At 40.0% G+C, this 22,643-nt stretch overlaps 1 protein-coding gene across 9 annotated transcripts in view; it reads left to right on the forward strand.

The window, feature by feature from the left end:
• The window catches only part of ABLIM2 (actin binding LIM protein family member 2), a 145,803-nt gene that overhangs the window by 81,834 nt on the left and 41,326 nt on the right, over positions 1 to 22,643 (forward strand). For 7 of the 9 annotated variants that reach the window (XM_080373464.1, XM_080373466.1, XM_080373467.1 and 4 more), the window contains exons 7-10: positions 6,238 to 6,325; positions 12,497 to 12,555; positions 15,811 to 15,888; positions 20,456 to 20,602. In XM_080373464.1, the coding sequence (XP_080229590.1) occupies positions 6,238 to 6,325; positions 12,497 to 12,555; positions 15,811 to 15,888; positions 20,456 to 20,602 (372 nt within the window). The remainder of the gene's footprint in view (positions 1 to 6,237; positions 6,326 to 12,496; positions 12,556 to 15,810; positions 15,889 to 20,455; positions 20,603 to 22,643) is intronic. The other 2 variants (XM_080373468.1, XM_080373471.1) reach the window with 1 other exon arrangement.

Raw genomic sequence — 22,643 nt, forward strand, 5'->3', positions numbered from 1 at the left:
ATGTGAAAATACGCTGTAGAATCCAGTTTATGGAGCCAGTACAGTCCACGTAATATGCAACTGTGGGGGTGCAATGGCAGAGTTAGGAGCGTGTGGCCATTAGACAACACTTGATGGTGCAGTGCTGTGCACCTCCTCCAGCAGGAACTAGCTCAGCCAAAGTCAGGGAACCACATTTACTTACAGAGATGCTGAATTTGCCTCCATAAATCAATGCAGTGATTGGCTGGGACATCTAATGTCAAAGTGGTATATCTCATTCAAAAGCTTTATTAGATTTCATAAAGATAAAAACTTGGAGTTCCTTTTTATAACTATATTTTGTTATCAGTTTCCTGTACATTTCTGGCACCGAAGAAGAAGAACAGTCCATTCACATAATAGTTTAATATCCCAGTTTGGTGGATGACCACCATGATAGTTGAGGGGCTGGAGGACATAGTCTGTGAGGAGATGCTCAGGAAGCTGGACTTGTTTAGCCTGGGGAAGGGATGGCTTTAGGGGGACCTAATAGCAGTGTTCCCATACCTATGAGGAGGCCCTCAAGGATGTGGAAGCAAACTCCTTACTGAGGTGCGAGGTAGGAAAGCAGGAGGCCACTGTCATAAATTGAAAGAGGGGAAGCTCTGACTGGGTAAAAAGAGAAAAAATGTGCAGTGTTAATGAAACGTTCTCTTGGAGTCATCTCCTCAGAGGTTGTGCACTCTCCATCCTTGGAGGTTTTCAATATCTGACTGGACAAATTCCTGAGCAGGCTGATCTGAGTTGAGCATCAACCATGCTTTGAGCAGGAGGTTGGATTAGATGGCCTCCTGGGGTCCTTTCCAACCTGAATTAGTCTGTCATTCTATGGTGCAGTTGCACACTTCCTGACTTTAAAATGAATTCTACTTCTAGTGTTAGCTGTATTACAAAGTGCACTTGAATATATCTCGGTGCCCTTTAATGAATGAATGTAAATGTCTGGTGAATGAAAATTATTTAGGAAATGGAGTTAGAGTATAGAAAGAATAATTTATTGTCTAATTGAAGTTTTAAACTTCAGCCAATTACTACAGTACCTTAGTCTTTTTCCTGTTCCAATCCCAAATAAATAGTAACTCAATTCCACTTAAACAGATAGCAGCAGTTGATTCATGTATGTTTTTTATAAGAGCTTTAATCACTTCAGGTTGAGAAGCTGTCTGATGGAAAGGCTGATTGATTGTCGGCAGTTTTGTGCTTTATTCTTTTTCCCTTTGCTTGAGCAGGTGGTTGGTCTGGTGATGACCCAACTCTCCAACAAATTTGTTCCATGTGAAAAGCTTTTAACTAAGAATGCTTTATACCAGTCTTCTGTGGGCTTTGTTTCTGGGTCATGCAACTGCACCATGCCTTGGCATACCAGCAGGCTCAGTGTTTTGTAGCCTGACTTCCACTATCTTTGTTCAGGATAGGATACAGTTAGGACTTTGTTTGGAGATTTTAGAGTATGAGGATGGCGGGATGTGGACCTACCTCAATAGATAGCACTCAGTGGTAATACTGCACTATTACAGCAACCTATTATTGTATAATTGTATTATACACTTAAAATGGAAAATATGCTTTGATATGATTGAATCATTGCAGCAGTATAAACTTTTCTCACTTCTGCAAACTCTCTACTCCCAGCAGTAAAAGGTGTGAGTTACCACTGTGCGTTTTGGTAAGACAGTTTTTTTTATTATTATTATTTTTTATTTTTACAGGAAAAAGTTTACTAAAAGCTTCTCATTTACAGGGGAGGAAACAAATAGTTATGAGTTTAACACATTAAAAGATTTTGCTTTCTTTCTTCCCTTTACTAGCTACTTTACTGAGTAATGCATTGAGATAGTATGTAATTAGACTTCACTGGTGAGAGTCATCAGAAATCTGGAGTCTTCTTTCCAGGACTCAGCTCGTGCTTTGAGCTTTGGGCTGCTCTAATTCAATCGCTCATGTGTCAATCCACAAGCAGTTGTTGCTCCAACTGCAGTAAAAAAATTGTATCAGTCACACTCCTAGCAATGGCCTGAGAGGCCACAGGAGCAATGTGTGATAGAGTTACGGTTATTATACATATCATCTTTTATATATTCTACCATTTCATCAGTTATTGCAGCCATAGGCAGAGAATGAGCAGTGATTTTCGCTGAGCTGTCTGTGGTAATGTACTATCTTTTTCCAGAGCGATGACAGCTAATTTAAACCCCAGCCTTAACTAGATAAGGTTATTACTTCCGGTATGAATTACTCTGGTTTTGCTAGCATTGCATGCTTCCCAGACCTGGTGTTCATACTGCTCTGCAGACTTTAGGGTACCACCCCTTACCATCTTCAAGTTGTGCTTTAAATGTGGTTCACATTTGTCGCATCAGGTTCATGCTTTTATCTGGTTCAGGCCCTGAAGTTATGAGAAATGAGAAAAGACGTCAGCATGTACTTCACTGCAGAGCTTGCTGTTCCTGTTTTAGGTGAAGCATAGGTTTACTTGGCGATGTGCTGTGGTACAGGTAGCAATGCTGCAGGGCTGCCCATACTTAGGGGCAGAGAGTGCGGGGAGGTCCCCGGCTCCACTGGGAGGACGTTCCTTGCATGGACCCAGCCCAGAAGGCTCTGTCTGCTGTGCAGAGGAGATTTACCATTCAAAATGCTCCCTTGTATCCAAAGGGAATGAAGTAATTCATAATACTTTGTCTCAGAGTGTTAAGGACTGTTTTGACTCCACCTTGAAATTATACACCAAGACTTTGACTCAGGGGTTGTAGAAAGCTGGTGCAGTCACTTGAGAAATTAAACTGTTGGTAGTGTACTGTGTTGCTCAGGACATGGTTTGCTTTTCAGGTTTGAGGAAATCTCAGTCGAGAATCTTTAAATTTATCTTCATGCTACTATCTTCACATCTGGATGCCTGGACACAAAGACCTGGTGCAGTCTTGAAGCAAATGTAGGGTATTGGAAAGGTTTCTTACAATCTGCTACTTGAACCATAAGAGAACTCTCAGAGATCAAAGTCGCTTCTTCTTGTGCTATGTGTGTGTTGATATTTTATGAAACACTGAGACAACAATCTGTCAAACTAAGCTTTCAAACTGTGCAAAGAAGTAGTAACCATATGGTTAGGAATTTGTTTGCTGTATTAAACTCCCTCACATCAATACAACCAAGAAAAGAAAAAATAATGAGGCCATCATCACATCTAAACTGAAAACACAAAACAGTTGCTGCCCTAAGCTTGTAAAATTTCTGGGTGTTTGTGGAACTGATTGTTCTTCTGAGGCATCTGAAATGGTCTGGAGAGAGAGGAGGAAGGGGCACTGATAGAAGCCTCCTTGGCAGGTACCTAAGTGAGATTATGATTCATGTTCAGACCCAACACTCTCAGATCCTAGGTTTGAATAAAATTTATGCTATCTCATCAGGCTAACTGTAGAAGCATATCAGGGAATATCATTAGTTAATTCCTGCATCAAGTCCCTAGCCTCAGATTCAGCTGTCTCTTCTCATTTAGAAACATGGTGTGATCTGTTTTAAATCGTAAAAGTGATGATTTGCCATGTCTTGTCTTCTGTGCTTTGGTTAGAAGAGGGACAAAATAAAAAATTTGAAAGAAAGGGGAACAAAACCCACTTTCAGCACTGACAGTTATATGAAAAGTTTGTGTATGTCCCGTTTTAATTCAGAAGTAATTATAGAAAATCCATTGGAGTTACACTGGTGTTGAGCATCAGCAAAAGGATCACTACACCTTTATCCCCTGATTTTTCTGTTATAATTGTATCTGAGTTAAAAAGAGGTCTCTCTGTCCAATTCTACAGCTAGTTGATATTACTTGCTATAGAGAGTGAATTAAAATGATGTATTTAGTTTTACTGTTAAATTTGGGAAAATAGATTTTATTCTGTGATGTATCCAGGTTAACTGAGAATGTGTTCAGACAGTTTATTTTAGCAAAGAAATAATAATTGAATTTCCCTAGAGAGTGTTAGCCTGGGAATTGTATCAGCTGTGCTAAATCAGTTGAATTATTGAGGCTATGGATTGCATTAGCAATGCTTGTGCAGTACAAATCTTCTAAGGGAAATTGTATTTCTTTTCAGCTTGATATTCCAAACCTAAGCTTATCTGGTGATAGTTAAATATCCTTCTGTGTTTAAACACCTGCACTCAGGCAAGCAATTTTAAACATGAGGTTTAAAGCCCGGTACTGTTACTTCGTGCTCTAATACTTTAAGGTGTTGACACAGTTAGTAGTGACCATCTTCCATGTGTAAAGTTGCAAAAATCACTCAGCTGTCTGCACAAATAACACCATAAGAAGAAGGATGAACCGGAACAAAGCTCTTTTCAAAATGGCAATTCTGATGTGATGCATTGATCTTCTTTACTGCTGATATAAAATGCAGCAACATTAAAGTGCAGCAAGGTTTTCAGGGGTGAATCAAGTTAACATTGATGAAGTAAAACCAGAGAGTCTTCAACCTAAATTTACCACACTCCCGTGTTTGATATTGTGAACAGCAAAATAGTCTCCAGACACAGATTATGTTCTTCAGTATAAGTACATCTGAAAGCTTTGACATTTGGTCAATGAAAAAGAGGAAGATAAGTCATCCTTGTAGTAGTAGTGTTAAATTTCTAGATTAATAGAAGGAGGATTTACAGTGCAGTGCTGTGAGAGCATATTTACATGTACAAGACAGTGTAGCAGTACTTGATAGTAATTTCTTAAAGGCACACACAATCCTAGTAGCACTTTAAACCTTTTTCAGATAAACAGGTTATGAGACATTCTACATATATCAAGATTTGCTTATCTTCAACTCCAGCAGAATTTCTGCTGAAATCAGAAGTTAAACTTACTTTAATTTAGCTCAGAGCTTTAGAATTACTTGGTCTCCTGGGTTTTGTTCATAATGGAAGTGGCATTGACCTTAAGCCACTTAAACCATGGGCTGTTCTGCCTAGCACAGAAGAGTGTGGGCTCAAAGAGGAGGAAGGACATGCCAAGATTTGGCTTTCAGTTCTGTAGGGGTTTTGAAGAGTGAGGAGTGCTGGGAGCATGTGCAAGAGCTGGCTTTGGGCTGTTGGACTCTGTGAGTCTCATCTGAAAGACGGGGTAGGTGTGCAGTTTGGAGGGCCTGGCCCACATCATTCGCTCAGAAGAGCATAACTGTCCGAGTGCTATTTTCGTCACTGGATCAATCCAATGCTCCCTTGTGGTGCTGCTGTCCTTGCCTGTGAGAATCAGAGCCAACAAGTTTTCCCACAGTCAGCCACAGAATTGAATTTTGGCCAAGCTACCAAAATTGAGTCCTGCATAAATCCATTTGCCCAAGCATCTAGGCTTTTTTTTCTTATAGTCATTTGAGGTTAATTTCGCCCTTATCTCTGTTACACATTGATGTCCTTACATAGACAAGCCCTTGTTTCTGTATAGCAGATAGATGTCTCCTCTTGAAAAACACACGGAGGTCAATGGTGAAAGAGTTCAAATGAATGGGATTATAAGGTAATTGAAAATTTAAATTTATGAAAACTGATGAGTTACTAAGTTGTTCTGAGCAAATTTAGGGCTCAGTCCTATTCTTATTGCAGTCAATGAAAATGATAGTATTAAATTATGTGGATTAATCTCAGAGCAATTGGCAAAGTTCCTGGCTTATCTGCGTGAGGGAGTTAGTGCACAGTACCCAAGTGTCAGCTCTGAACTTACAGTACTGGGAACCCTTTAGTACCCATTACCTGCAAGGCACTTTCAATGCGGATACAAACATTCCTTGCATAAGATAGTTCTTGCTGTGCATTAAGATTTTATATTCAGTGGGATCATGAAAAATGTACAGTTGAGTTGCAAATCCATGCTAAAGGTTATGACCTCCCAACTTCCTTGTGCAGGTCAATCCTAAGATAGCTTGCACTTGGTGCACAATAGGTTGTTTAGAGGAAAAATGTGTTCACTATATAGAAATGTTTCCAGTCTGTAAATTCAGAAACTTAACTATTGAACATTAACTTTCTGTGTGTAGGCAAGACCGTAATTACATGTTAGATCATGAATTGTTTATAATCAGAAATTGGCCTTGTGGTTGTAGGAGATTGTTGAACTAATTTGCATTAACTAATTTACTCTAATTAGTCATATTTTAGGAGATGAAAGAAAAACTCCTCATAGTGAAGCAGCTAAATTGATCAGTCTATTTAATCATCTGTATTTTTTTTTTCCCCAAACAGGCAGGAGAAAAACATTATCACCCAACCTGCGCACGATGTGTCAGGTGCAGTCAGATGTTTGCAGAAGGAGAAGAAATGTATCTTCAAGGTAAAAACAAACGAACAAAAAAAAAAAAGACAAAACATTGCACTTGGCAGCACTTGGCCACCTTGCCAATACCTGCTAGCATGGCTGAGCTGTTTTGCATGTATTCTGTTTTCATAACTACCAAAGAAAGTGAAGAATGCAATGCGTAAGCTAAGGAAAAGCAAAAACCAAACTCTTGTTGCTTCTTGCTCATCTATTACTTCTCTCTCAGTTCAAATTCAATAGCAGGTGTGAATCACAGAAAGGATGAGTGGCAGCAGATGGAAGTACTCGACAGTGAAGATTGTAAAATTTTCCATTTACTAAAAAAAATGTGATTTTTCTGTGGTGATGAATGGTCCAGATGAAAACTAATGTGCATGGGAGACAGCAGCTTCCCTAAAGCTGCTGTTGCAGTCCTAAGACAAGTTGTGTACCCATTGCCCATTTGGGTGTGAGGAGAAGATCTGAAGGTCCTTACCCGAATTCCCCTCAGTCAGACTTAAGTGCTCTTGGGGGGTGCCGTGGAGCTGAAGCTCTTACCACACAATATGCCTATACCTTACACATCCATAGGCTTACACAGGAGAAATTCAATGTTTCTAGTCAGGGGATTTCAGTGGTAATAGGCAAGGACTTGCACAATAATATTTTCAATAGAAAAAAAAAAAAAGTTAGCCAGATATGAGCTAAAATCTGTATTTCATATGTAGTAACTTTCAGCTGTACTAATCTGATCAAAGAAAATAATGTTTACATAGTTAAATACAGGGTCAGGTGCCAGAGAAAATGAAGGGGTTTGCCTATGTCTTTGACTGGCAATATCTTTTCAAAGGAAAATGGAAAAGAGGAACTCAGTAGGATGTGGGAACTGCAAGGTTGGTGTGTTATCCTAAAATCACATGCTTGCCCAGATCTGTATTACAACTTTGCAATTGTCCACAGTTTTCTAGAAACATACTTTGAAGTCATTCATCAAGCTGGAAAAGCTAGACTTTATTTAAAACACAACAGTGGTCTCAGTAAGATCTAATTATAATTTAGTATGTTATTTAAAATGGCAATTTTATTGTCACTTTGGTTTGCAACAAGAACTAGCTCATTAAAGGACATAATGATCCTTGTCTATGCTCATGTATTCTCCCTGAGGAGCCAGAAAACACTGTGGTTCTTTCAATTGCAAAGTAGCTTAGCAGTACTAAAATCCCCATGGAAATCAATGCTTTAAAAAGAGATACCAAACTACAAATTTGTTTCTGTATTTCAAACTCTCTGAAACTGGGTTGCAAGTGAATCTTCTTTTTAAGTTCAATCATAAGGGTGGATATTTGTACTGAATTTTAGTTCAAGTAATTGCAAAATATCATAGATTCATAGAATGATTTGAGTTGGCAGGGACCTTCAAGATCCCCTAGTTCCAACCCCCTGCCATGGGCAGGGACACCTCCCACTAGACCAGGTTGCTCCAAGCCCCATCCAGCCTGGCCTTGAACATTGCCAGGGGTGGGCCATCCACAGCTGCTCCGGCCATCCTGTGCCAGTGTCTCTCCACCCTCACAGTAAGGAATTTCTCCCTAATATCTAATCTAAACCTGGCCTCTCTTAGTTTAAAGCTATTATCCCTTGTCCTATTGCTACAGGTCCTACTAAAAAGTCTGTCCCCACCTTTCCTACAAGCCCCCTTTAGGCACTGGCAGGCTGCTGTAAGGTCCCCCTGGAGCCTTCCCTTCTCCAGACTGAACAGCCCCAACTCTCTCAGCCTGTCTTCAGAGGAGAGGTGCTCCAGCCCTCTGATCACCTTGGTGTCCCTCCTCTGGACTCCCTCCAACAGGTCGATGACCTTCTTTTGTTGAGGGCCTCAGAGCTGAGTGCAGTACTCCAGGTGGGGTCTCACCAGAGCAGAGTGAAGGGGGAGAATCACCTCCCTGGACCTGCTGGCCACGCTTCTTTTGATGCAGCCCAGGATCCTGTTGACTTTCTGGGCTGCAGGTGCACACTGCTGGGCCATGTTGAGCTTCTCATCCACCAGCACTCCCAAGTGTTTCTCCTCAGGGCTGCCCTCAATCCATTCTCTGCCCAGGCTGTATTTGTGCTTGGGATTGCCCTGACCCACATGCAGAACCTTGCACTTGGCCTTGCTGAACTTCATGAAGTTCACATAGGCCCACCTCTCAAGCTTGCCTTGGTCCCTCTGGATGGCAGCCCTTCCCTCAGGAAGGCAACCCTTCCCTCCAGCGGGTTGACCGCACCACTTTGTCATTGGAAAACTTGCTGAGGGTGCACTCAATCCCACTATCTATGTCACTGACAAAGATGTTGAACAGTTGTGGTCCCAGTACTTACCTCAGAGGACATCCATGTGTCACTGGTCTCGACTTGGATATCAAGTCGTTGACCACAACTCTTCGGTTGCAGCCATCCAGCCAATTCCTTATCCACCAAGTGGTCCCTCCATCAAATCCATGTCTCCAGTTTGGAGACAGGGATGTCATGTGCGACAGTGTCAAATGCTTTGCACAAATCCAGACAGATGACATCAGCTGTCTTTCCTCATCTGTTAACACGGTGACCCCATCATAGAAGGCCACCAATTTTGTCAGGCTTTATTTGTCCTTAGTGAAGCGATGTTGGCTGTCATGAATCACCTCCTTATATCCCATGTGTCTTAGCATAGTTTCTAGGAGGAAACATGATCTTCTCGTTCCATGCCAGGTACAGAGGTGAGACTGACTGGCCTGTGATTCCCTGGGTCTTCCTTTTCCCCCCTTTTTTTAAAATGAGGGTTATGTTTCCCCTTTTCCAGTCAGTGGGAATTTCACTGGACTCCCACAACTTCTCAAATATGATGGATGGTGGCTTAGCAACTTCACCTGGCAGTTCCCTCAGGACCTGCGCACGTGTCTCATCAGGTCCCATGGACTTGTGCGCCTTCAGGTTCCTTAGACATTCTCAAACCTGATCTCCTACAGTGGGCAGTTCTTCATTCTCCCAGTCCCTGCCTTTGCCTTCTGCAACTTGGATGGTGTGGCTGGAGCACTTGCTGGTGAAGACTGAGGCACAGAAGTTGTGGAGTATCTTACACTTCTCCATGTCCTGGATAACCAGGTCTCCTGCTTCTTTCTGGAGAGAGCCCATGTTTTTCCTAGTCTTCCTTTATCACTGACAAATGTATAGAAGCTTTTCTTGTTTTCCTTGATGTCCCTGGCCAGATGTAATTCTACTGGGGCTTTAGCTTTCCTAATGTGATCCCTGGCTGCTGGGACAATTTCTCAATATTCCTCCCAGGCTGCCCGTCGTTGCTTCCACCCTGTGTAGGCTTCCTTTTTGTGTATGAGTTTGTCCAGGAGCTCCTTGTTCATCCATGCAGGCCTCCTGGTGTTTTTGCCTGCTGCCGCCTTTGTTGGGATTCATCATTCTTGAGCTTGGAGGAGGTGATCCGTGAATATTAACCAGCTTTCTTAGGCCCCTCTTCCCTCCATCCTTCTGTCCCATGGTACTCTACCAGGCAGATCCCTGAAGAGGCCAAGGTCTACTCTCCTGAAGTCCAGGGTAGCAAGCTTGCTGTACAACCTCCTTGATGCCTAAGGGTCTTGAACTCCACCGTTTCATGGCCACTGCAGCCAAGGCTGCCCTTGAGCTTCACAATCCCCAGCAGCCCCTGCTTGTTGGTGGGAACAAGGTGCAGCACTGCACCTCTCTTTGTTGGCTCCTCTAGCACTTGGAGAAGGAAATTATCATCAGTGCATTCCAGGAACCTCATGGACTGCTTATGCCCTGCTGTGTTGTTTCTCCAACAGATATCAGGGTGGTTGAAGTCCCCCATGAGGACCAGGGCTTGTGAATGTGAGGATGCTCCTGTCTGTCTATAGAGGGCCTCATCTGCTTGGTCTTCTTGGTCAGGTGGCCTATGGCAGACCCCCACTATAATGTCACCTGTCCCTGTCCTCCCTTTGATCCTCACCTGTAAGCTTTTGGTTGGCTCCTGATCCACCCCAGGTGGAGCTGCACGCACTCCAGCTGGTCATTGACATAGGGGGTGACACTGCCTCCTTGTTTCCCATGCCTGTCCTTCCTAAAGAGCCTGTATCCTTCTACCCCAACACTCTGTGGTTATAGGAACAATCCCACCATGTCTCTGTGATACCAGTAAGATCACAGCCCTGCAGGCATGTGCACATCTCTAACTCCTGTTTTTTCCCCATGCTACATGCATTCACATAGAGACATCCAAGTATGCTCTGGTCCAGTTAATTGTACCCATCTTACTCACTTTATTGTCTGATGCATGAAATACTCATACCAGCTTGCTATCTTACAATTTTTGTCTTCACATGAAGAGCAATTTCCATTAGAAACTGGAGTTAAGTTCGTGAAATATCTGTGGTTAGGTATTTGGACTGCCTGACCTGATGCGTTAGATAATAAAAAATGTCAGAGCCCAGGGTTTTATAACTTGTTCTTCATCCTCTTAATAAACTCTGTGAAGCTCCTTTAGGTGTTGCCTGTTCCTTAGTAGAAATCGCATCATCAGTGGTCACCCAGCAGATGACTTTGGGGTGAAAGGACTCTTTTGGGGTAAAAGGACTCTTTTTTTTTTTTTTTTTTTTTCTTCTGTGTGAAAAAGTTTCTCAGCCACTTTTGTTTGACCACAGAATGGGAGTAATTTAGACAAAAAAAATTATCTAAATACTTCTTAAAGCCATTGAGAAGATTTACGTCAACTTATGCAGCAGTTGGGACAAACACTTCAGTGGGAAACCTCAGATCCACTCATAATTAGAAGATAAATTAGCATTGAATGTAAAGGTGCTATAAAGATGTTTCTTAGTAGTTCAGTCCCAAAAAACTTCAGTAACTTTGTAATTATAATTTATCCAGTCTGTACTTACAGGTAGTCTTTTGCTGTTTGAGTCTGGGTTCAGCTGGGTTATTTTTGTGAAATAAATTCTAATGATCTCAGTCTGTCTTCTGAGAACTAGACTTTCTGTTTCTATCTTGTTTCCAAAATCCACTGGTTAGAAAACTATCAAACTGCTGTGAAAACAGAGCATTTCCAATAACTCTTCTTGGTGCTCTCCACCCAGTATAAACATTAAACATTTGTAACACAAAGGTTCTCAACTTCCCGTTTAGTTAGGCAGAAGTTGCAGTGCACTGACGTTGTTTAAGTGTGTGGGGCTTTAGTTTCTGACTTGTCCAAGCTCAGATCGACATAAAAATAAAAGTTCCTTTTTACTATTAAAATTTACAAATAATTACTTTCTTTTATATAGATACACACGTTCCACTTCCATTGAACACTGAGTATTGAACTTTGTGTTCAACTTGTTAAAAGATTTTTTTTTTTTTATCTGTTGCAACTAATGCAAAACTAAGAAACTAAGTTTCTTTCTCACACTTAATGTTTACTGATATCTCTGAAGTTCGTGATTCTTTCTTCGTTACTTACATGCAGTAGAGAATTGGTTCGTTATGTATTTCCTGCTTCCTCCAGGATGGATATTCCCCCAAATTTATGCAGTTCCTTGGTATTTCACTTGTGAGAGTCAAACTTATACAAAGTGCAAGATCAGTACAGTGATTAATTCAGAAAGAAAGACTGGATTATCGGCTAGTGTTAAATGCCACAATGCTATTCCATCCCATCACAGTGTGCTACTTAGTGTGACCTGGGCCAGACTATTACAACGACATGTAGGAGAGTATAGGAAATTCTAACTGCATAGAAGGAAAAAAAAAAAATACCATGATGGTGGAAGAGGTTGCCCAGAGATGCTGTGGGATCTCCATCCTGTGAGATATGCAGAACGCAACTGGGCACAACCCTGAGCTGCCTGCTGTAATGGGACCTGCTGCGAGCAGGAGGTTGGGCTGGAGGGCTGGGGGAGCTGCAGAGATCCCTTAGCACGCTCCTTAGGAGTCAGGTTTTGATATTGATCCAGCATATTGAAGTATGTGTAGTTTTGTGAAGTTCACCTGGTCTTTAAAATGCATGTGATCAGGCTTAATGATAGTGAGAAGTTGTCCGTTTTAGCTTTGTCAGTATCCATGAAATGGTGGCTGCAGCGGCATCCGTCGGTATGCTGTGTCTTGTAAAACCTTATAGGAAGGTTTAATAAAGTTCTTACTTTAAAACTTTTAAGGTTCTTATTGGGTAACTGAATTAAGCAGAACTTTAAATTTACTTTCTAGGTACATCCATTTGGCATCCAGTTTGTAGACAGGCTGCAAAGGCTGAAGAAAAAAACAAGGTAAAACCCCTGTATATTTACCCAGTGTTATTCCATTGTTACGTTATTCTCTATACCTTTTTTTTTGCAGTGGGCATGGAGGGAAGGAGGTGGAATTTTTGCACTACTGTAATTTTAAATGACAGAAATCTAGTAGGTTTATGGACTGTAATAATGTAATATAAATATTCTGGTTTTACTTTGTGATTAAAGCTACAATTTCAGGAGAATGCTGGCCTAAGAGTTATATGTATAAGCTGAATAAGGAAAAATGTGAAAATATCAATAAGAAAAAAAAACAGTTATTTTTTTAACTTCTGTCTGCTTATGATGTGATCAGTGCATGACCTCTTCTCTTTTTATGTGGCTCTGTGCTTAAAGGATCAGAGGACTTTCACTTCATTTGTTTTTACAATAAAAATCTCTCCTTGGAATTTCTTTTTTATTATTTGTTTGTAAAATGTTGGCAAGCCAACCCCAATTTAATTTAATCTCTGGCTTTAAGTACCTCCTTAAATGGATGATTTGTGCATCTGTCTGTATGCAAGGGAAAGAAGGGGGGAGTTCTGGCAACTTTAATAATTACAAGGATAGCAGATGAATAAGCTGCACCTAGAAAATGAAGAATTAATCTGTAGCTGAGGAAGTGACCTCTCTGAAGTGGTGAGGCTGAGGTACAATTATCTCATCTATTGTAGAGGACAAGTATGTTTTTTTTCAGTTCCAGTGTTCTCTGATGCTCAAAGTGGTACCCTTGGTATCCTTGTTTAAAAAAACTCTGCTTTGATTCATCGAGGCTTGGATGGAAGGCACATGGGACAAGTCAGAACAGCAGGGAGTAGCTATAAAAAGAGTGTTTACAAAACTGGTGTGTTAGCCAGTGCAACTTTGACTAAATTGCAGTAAAAAAAAAAAAAATAATGGTTTGGGCTTTACCCTGAAGGATCTTGGCTGTAATTTTTGTACCCATGTGTTTGGGAAGCAATTTTTCTGGTATTCTTCTTGGTGAGCTCTGAATATCAAATAAGTAGTGTTTCAGCATAAAAGGCGTTGTTTAATACAGGTAGATTTAGAATTGTCAAAATACTTTAATAAGCACTGCTGATTCAGCTTAATACTATTAAGCAGTATTTCAGGCTTCCTAAGGATTTTATTCTGGCTGAGTAACTGAAATTGCAAGGCTAAAAACCCATGCAACTTATTGAAAAAGAGTAGAGTTTGGGTTTTTTTCTCTTCCTTCAAAGAAATCAGCGGATAAGGATTTACTGGGTTCCTACTTGGCTGCCTTTTCCCCACAAAGGCAAGTGTACTTGTAAGATATCGTGTGAAGTCTGACTCATTCACCTACCCCCTGAGTGCTGGGAGTTTGCCCCTTCCTCTGCGGAGATGAAAACATCTGCGTCTGAAAGTCAGTGGGAGCTTTGCCTGAGTAGGACAAGAAACCAGATCAGTGCTCAAAGATCCTAAGTCTAGTCATTTTTCCTTTTCTTTGTGTTTTTCCTCTTTTTTTGGTCTTTATCTTCACTATTGAGAAAACAAAGAGGAAAGGATGCCATTTCAAAGAGGCTAGTAATGGACTTTTCAACATAACTTGTAAAGTGGGGAATGGGATATACTGGTTGACTTTTCTGGTCAACCATTGTGGCTTGTTGTTCTAATTCAAAGGTTATCGTTATACGTATTTATAGAGAAATATGCACAGCATGTAGTGAAAGTAGGTGACAAAGGCAGAAGTAACAAGTGGCAGCACACTCTGAAACTTTGGAGATGGAGTGGAAGGGAGGAAGAAGTTGTGAAAGAGAGTGACAGGAAAAAGAAAAATGGTGGCAGTGTGATACTGTAAGCAGAAGGGGTGAAGCTGGAAAAGACTGAAGAAATGAAAGTAGCAGGAGAAAGGATAAGGCTTATGAAAAGGCATAAAGAAAAAAGAGGTAGGTGGAGGAGGTACAGAAGTGCATTTGGCCTCCTGTAGAGACATTATGAAAGAGAAGTATGGTTTGCATATGGCATCATGTCCCGTGCTCGTCCCCTCGAATCTTCTGAGTGTCTACGGAGCCTCAGTGTAAGACAACTGAATATGAGGGAGAAAATTCTAAAATCCCAGTCAGACATGCCAAAACAGTTAAACGGAATCTATTTTATATGGGTAACTATCTCCACATATTGTCTTAGAGAAGCCACAGGACTGTTTGGGCTAAAGAAGGTCAGTGGAAGGGTAGCTGTGATCATTCAGTTTGTTTGCTCTGCTAACACAGTATGGTACAGATATATTCACATACTGCTTCTAAAAGCTAGTAAATACTTCAAGACTGGAGTAATAGGGAGGATGCTGCCTTGACCTGACAGATAAAATCCTTTTAAGGGTTTGAATAGTTATAACCTCGAGCTAAGAAGTGTCAGCCTTCATGAGACAGTAGATGATGGTCATTCTAAGCACATGGAAAAATACATACTTTTTGCAATCAGGGACCGTTTTTTTCCGTAGATGGGAAAGAATATTTACCCAGAATGAACATATCTGGGTAAAATGGGGTATAAATCCATTGACTTCATACTAATATTTGTTTAAACTTCAATTATGGATGTCAGGTCTGTTTACTCATGGCTAATGTAATTGTGTCTCACAACTCTTTGTTACTTAAAAATAATTATATTTTTCATTATAAAGGAATCTACCAAAAATAAAGCGGTAAAAAGTCTGTCACTGAATGCCAGAATGATTGCAAACACAGCAAAAGCAGCTGAGTATTAAAATTAACCTGGTAGTTTTATGATCAGAGAGGGGGGTGATAATAGGCTATTATTGGATGTCTGATTCGGGATGCTCTGCCGGATGTCATGCTGGTTGCTATGAGTGCATGGCACGGTAGTGTGACACGTTCCAGAAGCAATGTAGATGGGTTTGGTGGTGTCACCTTAGAGTAAAAATGCTGCCACTGTATCATCTTGTTAATTTGACCTGTCCCTAATAGTGCCCAAAGGCTGTCCTGGCAGCCCAGAAGTGCCCCAGGCCATTCTGTTCTGAAGGGAGGGGAAAAGAAAGTCATATGTAAAATGACTTTTGCATTTTGAAAAAGGTTAATTTCATTGACTAAAAGTGGTCTTTTATATTTAACTCCTTGGTATGCCTGTATGTTTTGAAATCACTGTAATATGCCATTTTTGAGTGCTAAAGGTTAAATTAAATTAGATGTCTTGCACATTCTTTTTGAAGTAACAGTTACATTTTCTCTCCCTCTCCTCTGATTCTTATCCATTTCACTTCTCCTGCGGTAGGAAATAAGGACTTCCTCTGAGAGTATTATTTCTGTACCTGCTTCAAGTACGTCAGGTTCCCCAAGCCGTGTGATCTATGTGAGTATTTCACGGTGAAACTTGTTCTGTGAGATGGGGAAAACCCTGTGCTTCCTCCTGCAGTTTAGTGCATTGGCTGAAAAGTTATTGTCTTCAAAACCACTGCAGCTGGTGATTCCCCTAAAATGGATTTTTTTTTCTCATGTTTAAAATGTTTGAATACCGCATTTGCCATAACAGAATTCTAACAGTTTCCTTTTATATTTTTTGATGTATTTATAACACTTACAACTACAGCTTATACTGAAGCCTGCAAAATACCACTATGCTTTCTAAAAAGAAAAGTTTAAGTAAACAGTACAGTGCGCAGGTAGATTACAAGTTTAGATTTGAAAGCAGCTTGTCTAAATTGAGCTCTTGACCCTGCATCTGATTGTTATGAAAACACTTGTGTATGATTGCAGGACTTGTTTTACCTTGACAAAAGCATATCAAAGGACCTTTGACAATGTTTGACAAAGGACCTTCAAAGTGTTTATGGTTTAAGAAGTGCTAGCTTTGGAAGGCTTATAGAGAGGATTTGAAATAACAAATATGATAAAATCTTATGCTGAGTATTTTTTCAATATGAGGTGTGCCTTGCTTGTCATAATTGCTGTAGCTAATGTTCATGGCCAAATTCTCAAGACTGTCACCAGTAGGTAAAAAATATCCACAGTGTGGCGTGATCCATACAGACATCTCTTAGAGTGTTTCAGTATTCCTGGGGCTATTCTTTGTCCTGTCCAGGTATCCCTCAGGTAGACAGGTCATTCTCATCGGATAGGACTGTATGCAGAGGAAATTGACTGCTGGCAAAGTTGTTACAGAAAGATTAAGGGCTTTTATCTACTACACTGTGAAAAGCAAAAAGAGAGTGCCTTGGAGCCAAAATTGTCTTTTTTCTTCAAGTAAAAATTATGTTGAACACAATATACTCTTTATCTGAGTAAGACTGAACTAGAAGTGGAGGAACTGCCCCTTATCTAAATGCTCATTGGTGTTTCTGAGTTCTCCTTCCAGTAGAGCTCCATGCTGGTGGATACCAGTGGTATATTCCAAGTAAAAAAAACGTTGTTGCCTTAGCTCCTGCAAAGACAATTCTTTGTACTAGGAGCCTATTATCATGTAAGCACTTTGTTTGGCCAGATGGTCTCTATCTCTGCAGCCATGCACTACTTCATTGGTTTTATAAGCATGAGTGTTCTTCTAAGATACATGTTTTTAGTGACATTTATCTAACTGTTGGATGATACTGTTTTCTTGATGTTTGTGAGTACAGCTTTAAATGTGCTTCACAGGCTGTTAAAGTCAAGGTCAAACCTCTGTTCTCTTCTTCTGTTTCTTTCAAAGGATATCATTAAATCAGCGCACAGCTCTAATATTTGTTTCTGTAATACACTTTAGAGGCAGCTGGGACTGTGAAGAATAAAGTTGTCTAGCAAATATGAGTCAATTAGGAAAAAAGATTCCCCAGAGGCATGCGAGTTGTTGCTTTATCTGTCTCATCTCTGACTGCTTAATTTTCAAAGCTGTGAGATTGATTAAATCCTATTTTGGCTTTCACAAACAGGAAAGTAGAAAATTTAAAACATGTTACTGGACTTCTACATTATCAAAACGATTCTTTGGCTATCTTTTCCATCTGTTTTCTATTACGGGAGTGTTATGACAAACAGACAGGGTCAAGATGTGTCTTGGGTGCTTTCATTGTCAGTTTTACCAAACCTAAATTCATGCTGCCACTGAAAGGAAGGTCCCACCCACGTGTAGCCCTGTCCCTCTCTGGCCATGTCTTCTCATCTTCGCTTTGGTGCTAGTACTGGTGGTTACGCAGAGGATATGATCAGTCAGATTTGAGACCAGATTCAGCTACAAAATAACCTACAGAAAACCTCCAGCCAACCAAAGAGGCAAAAAAAGACCCAGAAATCTGCATGTGTTCTAATGCTAACGTAGAAGGCAGAGCAGAGTGGGAAGGCACGCACAGGACAGCTGCTTTCGGCAGTAGCGTGGATTCAGATCATTAAAACCAATAGTAAAACTGTACCTTAACAGCTGGTGAGCTCTGTGAAGTATAATTCTAAAAGAATTTAGAGAAAATGGTTAAAGCATAGCAACCGTGTATTTGTGGCACCCATACTTTCAAAGGGATAAAGTCAGAGCAATGCAGTCATTCTGAGCAATGTGCCATCTCATGAGAGGCATGTTTCTGGGTCTCGGTTGAGTGGTCAGCTAGGGAAAGATGATGAAAGCATGTTTTGACTAAACCTGAATGTGGTTTGTACAGTTGGTTTACCGAAGCCATCTGTTGATAACGGACTTTGGTGTCTTCTTGCACTGGGAGAGGGCACAGACCAACAGCCTTTGAAGTTAATGGGCATCTTTTCATGATCTTTAGTGATGGCTTCATTATATCCAGACTGAAGTTTACCCTGGTGCTAATATGCCCTCACAGTCCCTAAATACCACTTAAAAATTAAGTTTATTTCTAAATTAAGCCATTAAATAAGGCTTAAATAAAACTCATCCTTTATACTCCACTAAATTTTATGAAGAGAGAATTAGGTGCTCCATTCTAATACATCCAGCTGGAAGGTTTAGGTTAGGTTACATAACTGTGTTGTATGTTCTCATACTAGGAATAGAAATCACGTTATATTTTTATGCAGATTGTATTTGCAATTATACAATTGTAAAATTATATATTCCACGTGAAATAGATACTCTAAATTTAGAGCATGGTTTTAACAGAATCCAAAATTTCACATTATTGAAGCCTCTTGGCTGGAATATGAGCCTTCCCTGAATATCTGAATTCCACTTACGTATTTGAAAGTAGATGAAACAAATAGAAAACAATGTAGGCTGAACGTTTGTAGAATTGAGTGTTTAGAAAGCAATTGTATCTCTAAGGTGTCTTTTCATCCAAATTTGCCTACATTTTGATATTTAAACTGAAGTTAACTAGGTACGTTTTACTCCTGACAGTTCTGAAGTCTAGTGGGACAATCTCAAGTTGCAAATCTGTGTGAAAAGACAGAGGCTAAAACTACCATAATTCACATATGAATATACCCAATGATGAATTTCTTTGGGTTGACTAGAATAATCTCCACAACCATGGATACCTTAGAAAAGAAATTGTCACAGCCTCTTTGGCCCTCCTTGTGGGCACGTACAATTCCTCCTTACCTTTGCTTGACATTCTCTGCATCAGAGCTTGCCACTGGCTTCTCAGTAGGGAGGGATCTATTTTCGTTAAGGGGCAATTTCATTGCTATTTAGCTTCTTAAAGTATCTGCAAAGAAGGTGAGATCTGTAGATCACTGAATGACGTGTTTGATTAAAACACATTTTTTAATTAGTTTTGAGGATGAGAATACAGGATGACTGTGGCAGCTTTGTTCCACTTTCTTAGGGAAGAGGAATCTCTTTCTGTGGTGCTTGCTTTTGCACAGATTGATACATTGTTTTAGAAAAAGGAATAACTGAAAGTTGTCACATGAAATTTTTCCTGTATGATTAACCAAATAGAAAACTTCCCTGGAAAATCTATTGAAATTTTCTTAGCTCATACTAAGAAAAAATACAATCACTGCACACATAAATCCTGGATACTTTCATATTTTTGCATGTGGAAGACATTAGTACAGTTTTATAGATGATCATACTGAGATTTGCGGAGAATAGCAAGATTCATTCCTCATTTTGTTGCCAGCAAAAAGCTTATCATTCTGCAGAGCCTGAACTGGGAGTGAGACAATTATGCTGCCCATTTCTCCACTCTCAGTGTGGCCAACTTGTCATCGTATGTACAAGACAGTACGTGCTGGATACAGTTTTGCTGTAAGGTACCATTATCCTAAGGATGATTTGTGCAACTGTGGCATTTTGATAATGATACTTTTGGAATAAGTGTAGTAAGAGGAGAATGGGGAGCAACACATCCCTTGCCATCCGTTGGCTGTGTGAGTCTTGTGAAAGGATTTGAACTTTCTTAAGTGGCATCTGTGATCTTCCAACTAATCCACCATGGTGCAAATCCATCATCTGCTGGTTTGTCACCCATAATTAAGGGCTACTTAGACATAGTCAAGAAAGGAGGTGAAGCTGTGGGACACAGCTAAATGGGAAAAATTAAAGACCTGACTGATTTTTTTCACCATCTGGAGAGTATATGTTGCAATATGTATTTGGTTGTTCACTACTGCTTATGGTAGGGGAACCCTTCACACCAAAACCACTTTAAAATGAAGGGTGTTTTGCCTGAAAGAGACTACGGCATCTGTCTCCCATGTCTTTTTTTGCAGCTAGTGGTAAGTGGGAGGTAACCAGGGGAGCTGGACTTGATGCCGTGCTACTCCTAGTAGCCAAATGGGAGCACCAAAGTAGAAAGCCCCAGTATATAAAAAGGAAACAGCACTAATATGTAGCATTGTGTAATACATAGATTTCAATGTGCAAAAACAGAGGAAGTGGTTTATTATGATGATGACTTTTCTACCTACATTCATCTGTCCTTTTCTGATTGCATCCTGATCATAGTCTTTCTTATTCTCACTGCTTTCTTTCCTCCTTTTCTTAGGCAAAGCTTGGAGATGAGATTCTTGACTACAGGGATTTGGCTGCTCTTCCTAAAAATAAAGCCATCTATAACATTGACCGCCCAGATATGATCTCCTATTCTCCATATATCAGTTACTCTTCAGATGACAGGCATAGTTACGGGGAGGTACTGAAACATGGGTATTTTTCATACTAAGAATTTGAGATTTTATGTGTATCATTAAACATGTTGATGAACACTCTTAAAAACCAAACAACTAATTTTTATCAGTTCAGCTAATCGAGTCATGTAATCCATTCATTCACAAGGCCTTACAAAAAACAAGTGAGGTGTTCATTTCACTTTTTAGTTTGTGGAAATTAAAGAATTGTTTTCTGTGATCATTTTTTAAACAGATGACATGTAATTAAATTATGTTTTCCTGAGAGGATTTCTGCATGCATGTGGTAGGAAACAGGAGCCATTGCTAATTATAATGCAAAAATCAGAAGCGAAGCCAAATGTCTTTCATGATTTTTTAAATTTTTTTTTTTAAGTGTACCATGTTATTCTGGTAACACAAAAATGGTATCACTTTCCTATGCACAAATTTCTTTCAACTATCCCTTACTAAAGTTCATGCTCATGTCATGCATGCATTTCAACCTATTCATATGCAGAGCTAATATTACACAGTTTGTGCTAATGAAATCTAATTTAACGTAATCTTAATACTAATTATTTTTTTTGTGAAACGTATTTGTATATAACTCCTGTCATGCAAGTTAGCTTTTCTTCCCTAACCATATTAACCTTTTGTTTGCATTTCTAATTTCTTTTATAATTTTAGATATGTTTTTACAAATCAATCCTCTCAGGTATACTAGGTGTATTAGCCAGAAATATACAGTCTAGAATGGAAGTCTCTTTGTTCTCTGTACGTGTAAATGAATGGGTAGAAATAAATGCTATAAATAATAGCCATACTCTTTATAATGGCCTTAGTCCTGCTATCACACCTTTTACACTTCATCAGTCCCACTAAAATCTCTGCACTACTCTGAGGTGAAGCACAGCACATATCTTAGGTTTTGCAGACTGTTTTCCAGACTTCTTTCTGTACAATGCTGAACCACAGCAGCTCCATTATAATGCTTTCTAGATTTTAAGATTGTATCTGGTAAAGGGTTCAAATGGTATTTAGCTTTCTGATTTCACAAAACTGAAAGCAGTTGCCTAGCCCTGAACCTATGGAGTATAAACACTTCCCTTCTATGTCAAAATCCCTGGGTGCTGATAACATTTGTGGTCCTCTTCAACTGCCCACTCACATCTAGGCTTGGCAGAGGTGCATAGATTAAATAACCTTCTGCCCAGCTCGGCTTCTGTGAGGACTCGTGCATTGCATCCCTTCCGAGGTGATTCTGAGCTGTGCTTGCAATCCAACATGTGCATTGTCATGGTGCTGCAAATATTTATACCCTTGCTACTGCTGGGGGGGGAAAACCCAAATGCTGTCTTCCACATTTCAGCACCCAGGCTGCTAACTCCAGCTGCAATCATTTCAGTAGATCTGCTCAACTGAGCAGACAGAGCATTTAATTTTGAAAGGAAAATGAGTGAACAGCAAATTATCAGATTTCATTGTTTAATTAAAAATTAAATGGTACAGATATTTTGCCAGCCCTGAACAGCAAAGTTCTACTCCAAATTTTGGAGGTGCTTCGATGCAGATTTAGCTAGGGCTTGAGTGTAGTTTCAAGCAGTTGCTTTACATGGGAGCTTCCCTACTAGCAGCACTTTCTGTGGCACTGGACTTACTCCAGGATTTTGTAGCACAGAGATCAACAAAAGCTTCATATGAATCTATTTATATCTTATTCCTTATTTACTTATTTAAAAACAAATAAAAAGAAAGATTGCCCTAACTTAATTGACAGGTGTTTTTCCTAACTGTATCATGTATTATACATGGATATTGATATTTTTAGAGTAGTTCTCACAAGTAACATCATGCATGAATTTGTATCACTAATTTGTTGTGTGTTGCTGTTTGCAGTCACCTCAGTTGCTCTCTCCAACACCTACTGAGGTAATCCCCAGTGCCTTTGTTCTCCTGTTCTGACCCATTTTGTGATGGTAAACCTGGTCATATTGATAACCAGCAGTGTCTGAAATATGGGGTTTGCCTCCTGCCTCTACAGTGCATGGGGTTTTATAATTCATG

The sequence above is a fragment of the Falco punctatus genome, assembly GCF_963210335.1.
Source record: "Falco punctatus genome assembly, chromosome: 1".
Classification (NCBI taxonomy): Eukaryota; Metazoa; Chordata; class Aves; order Falconiformes; family Falconidae; genus Falco; species Falco punctatus.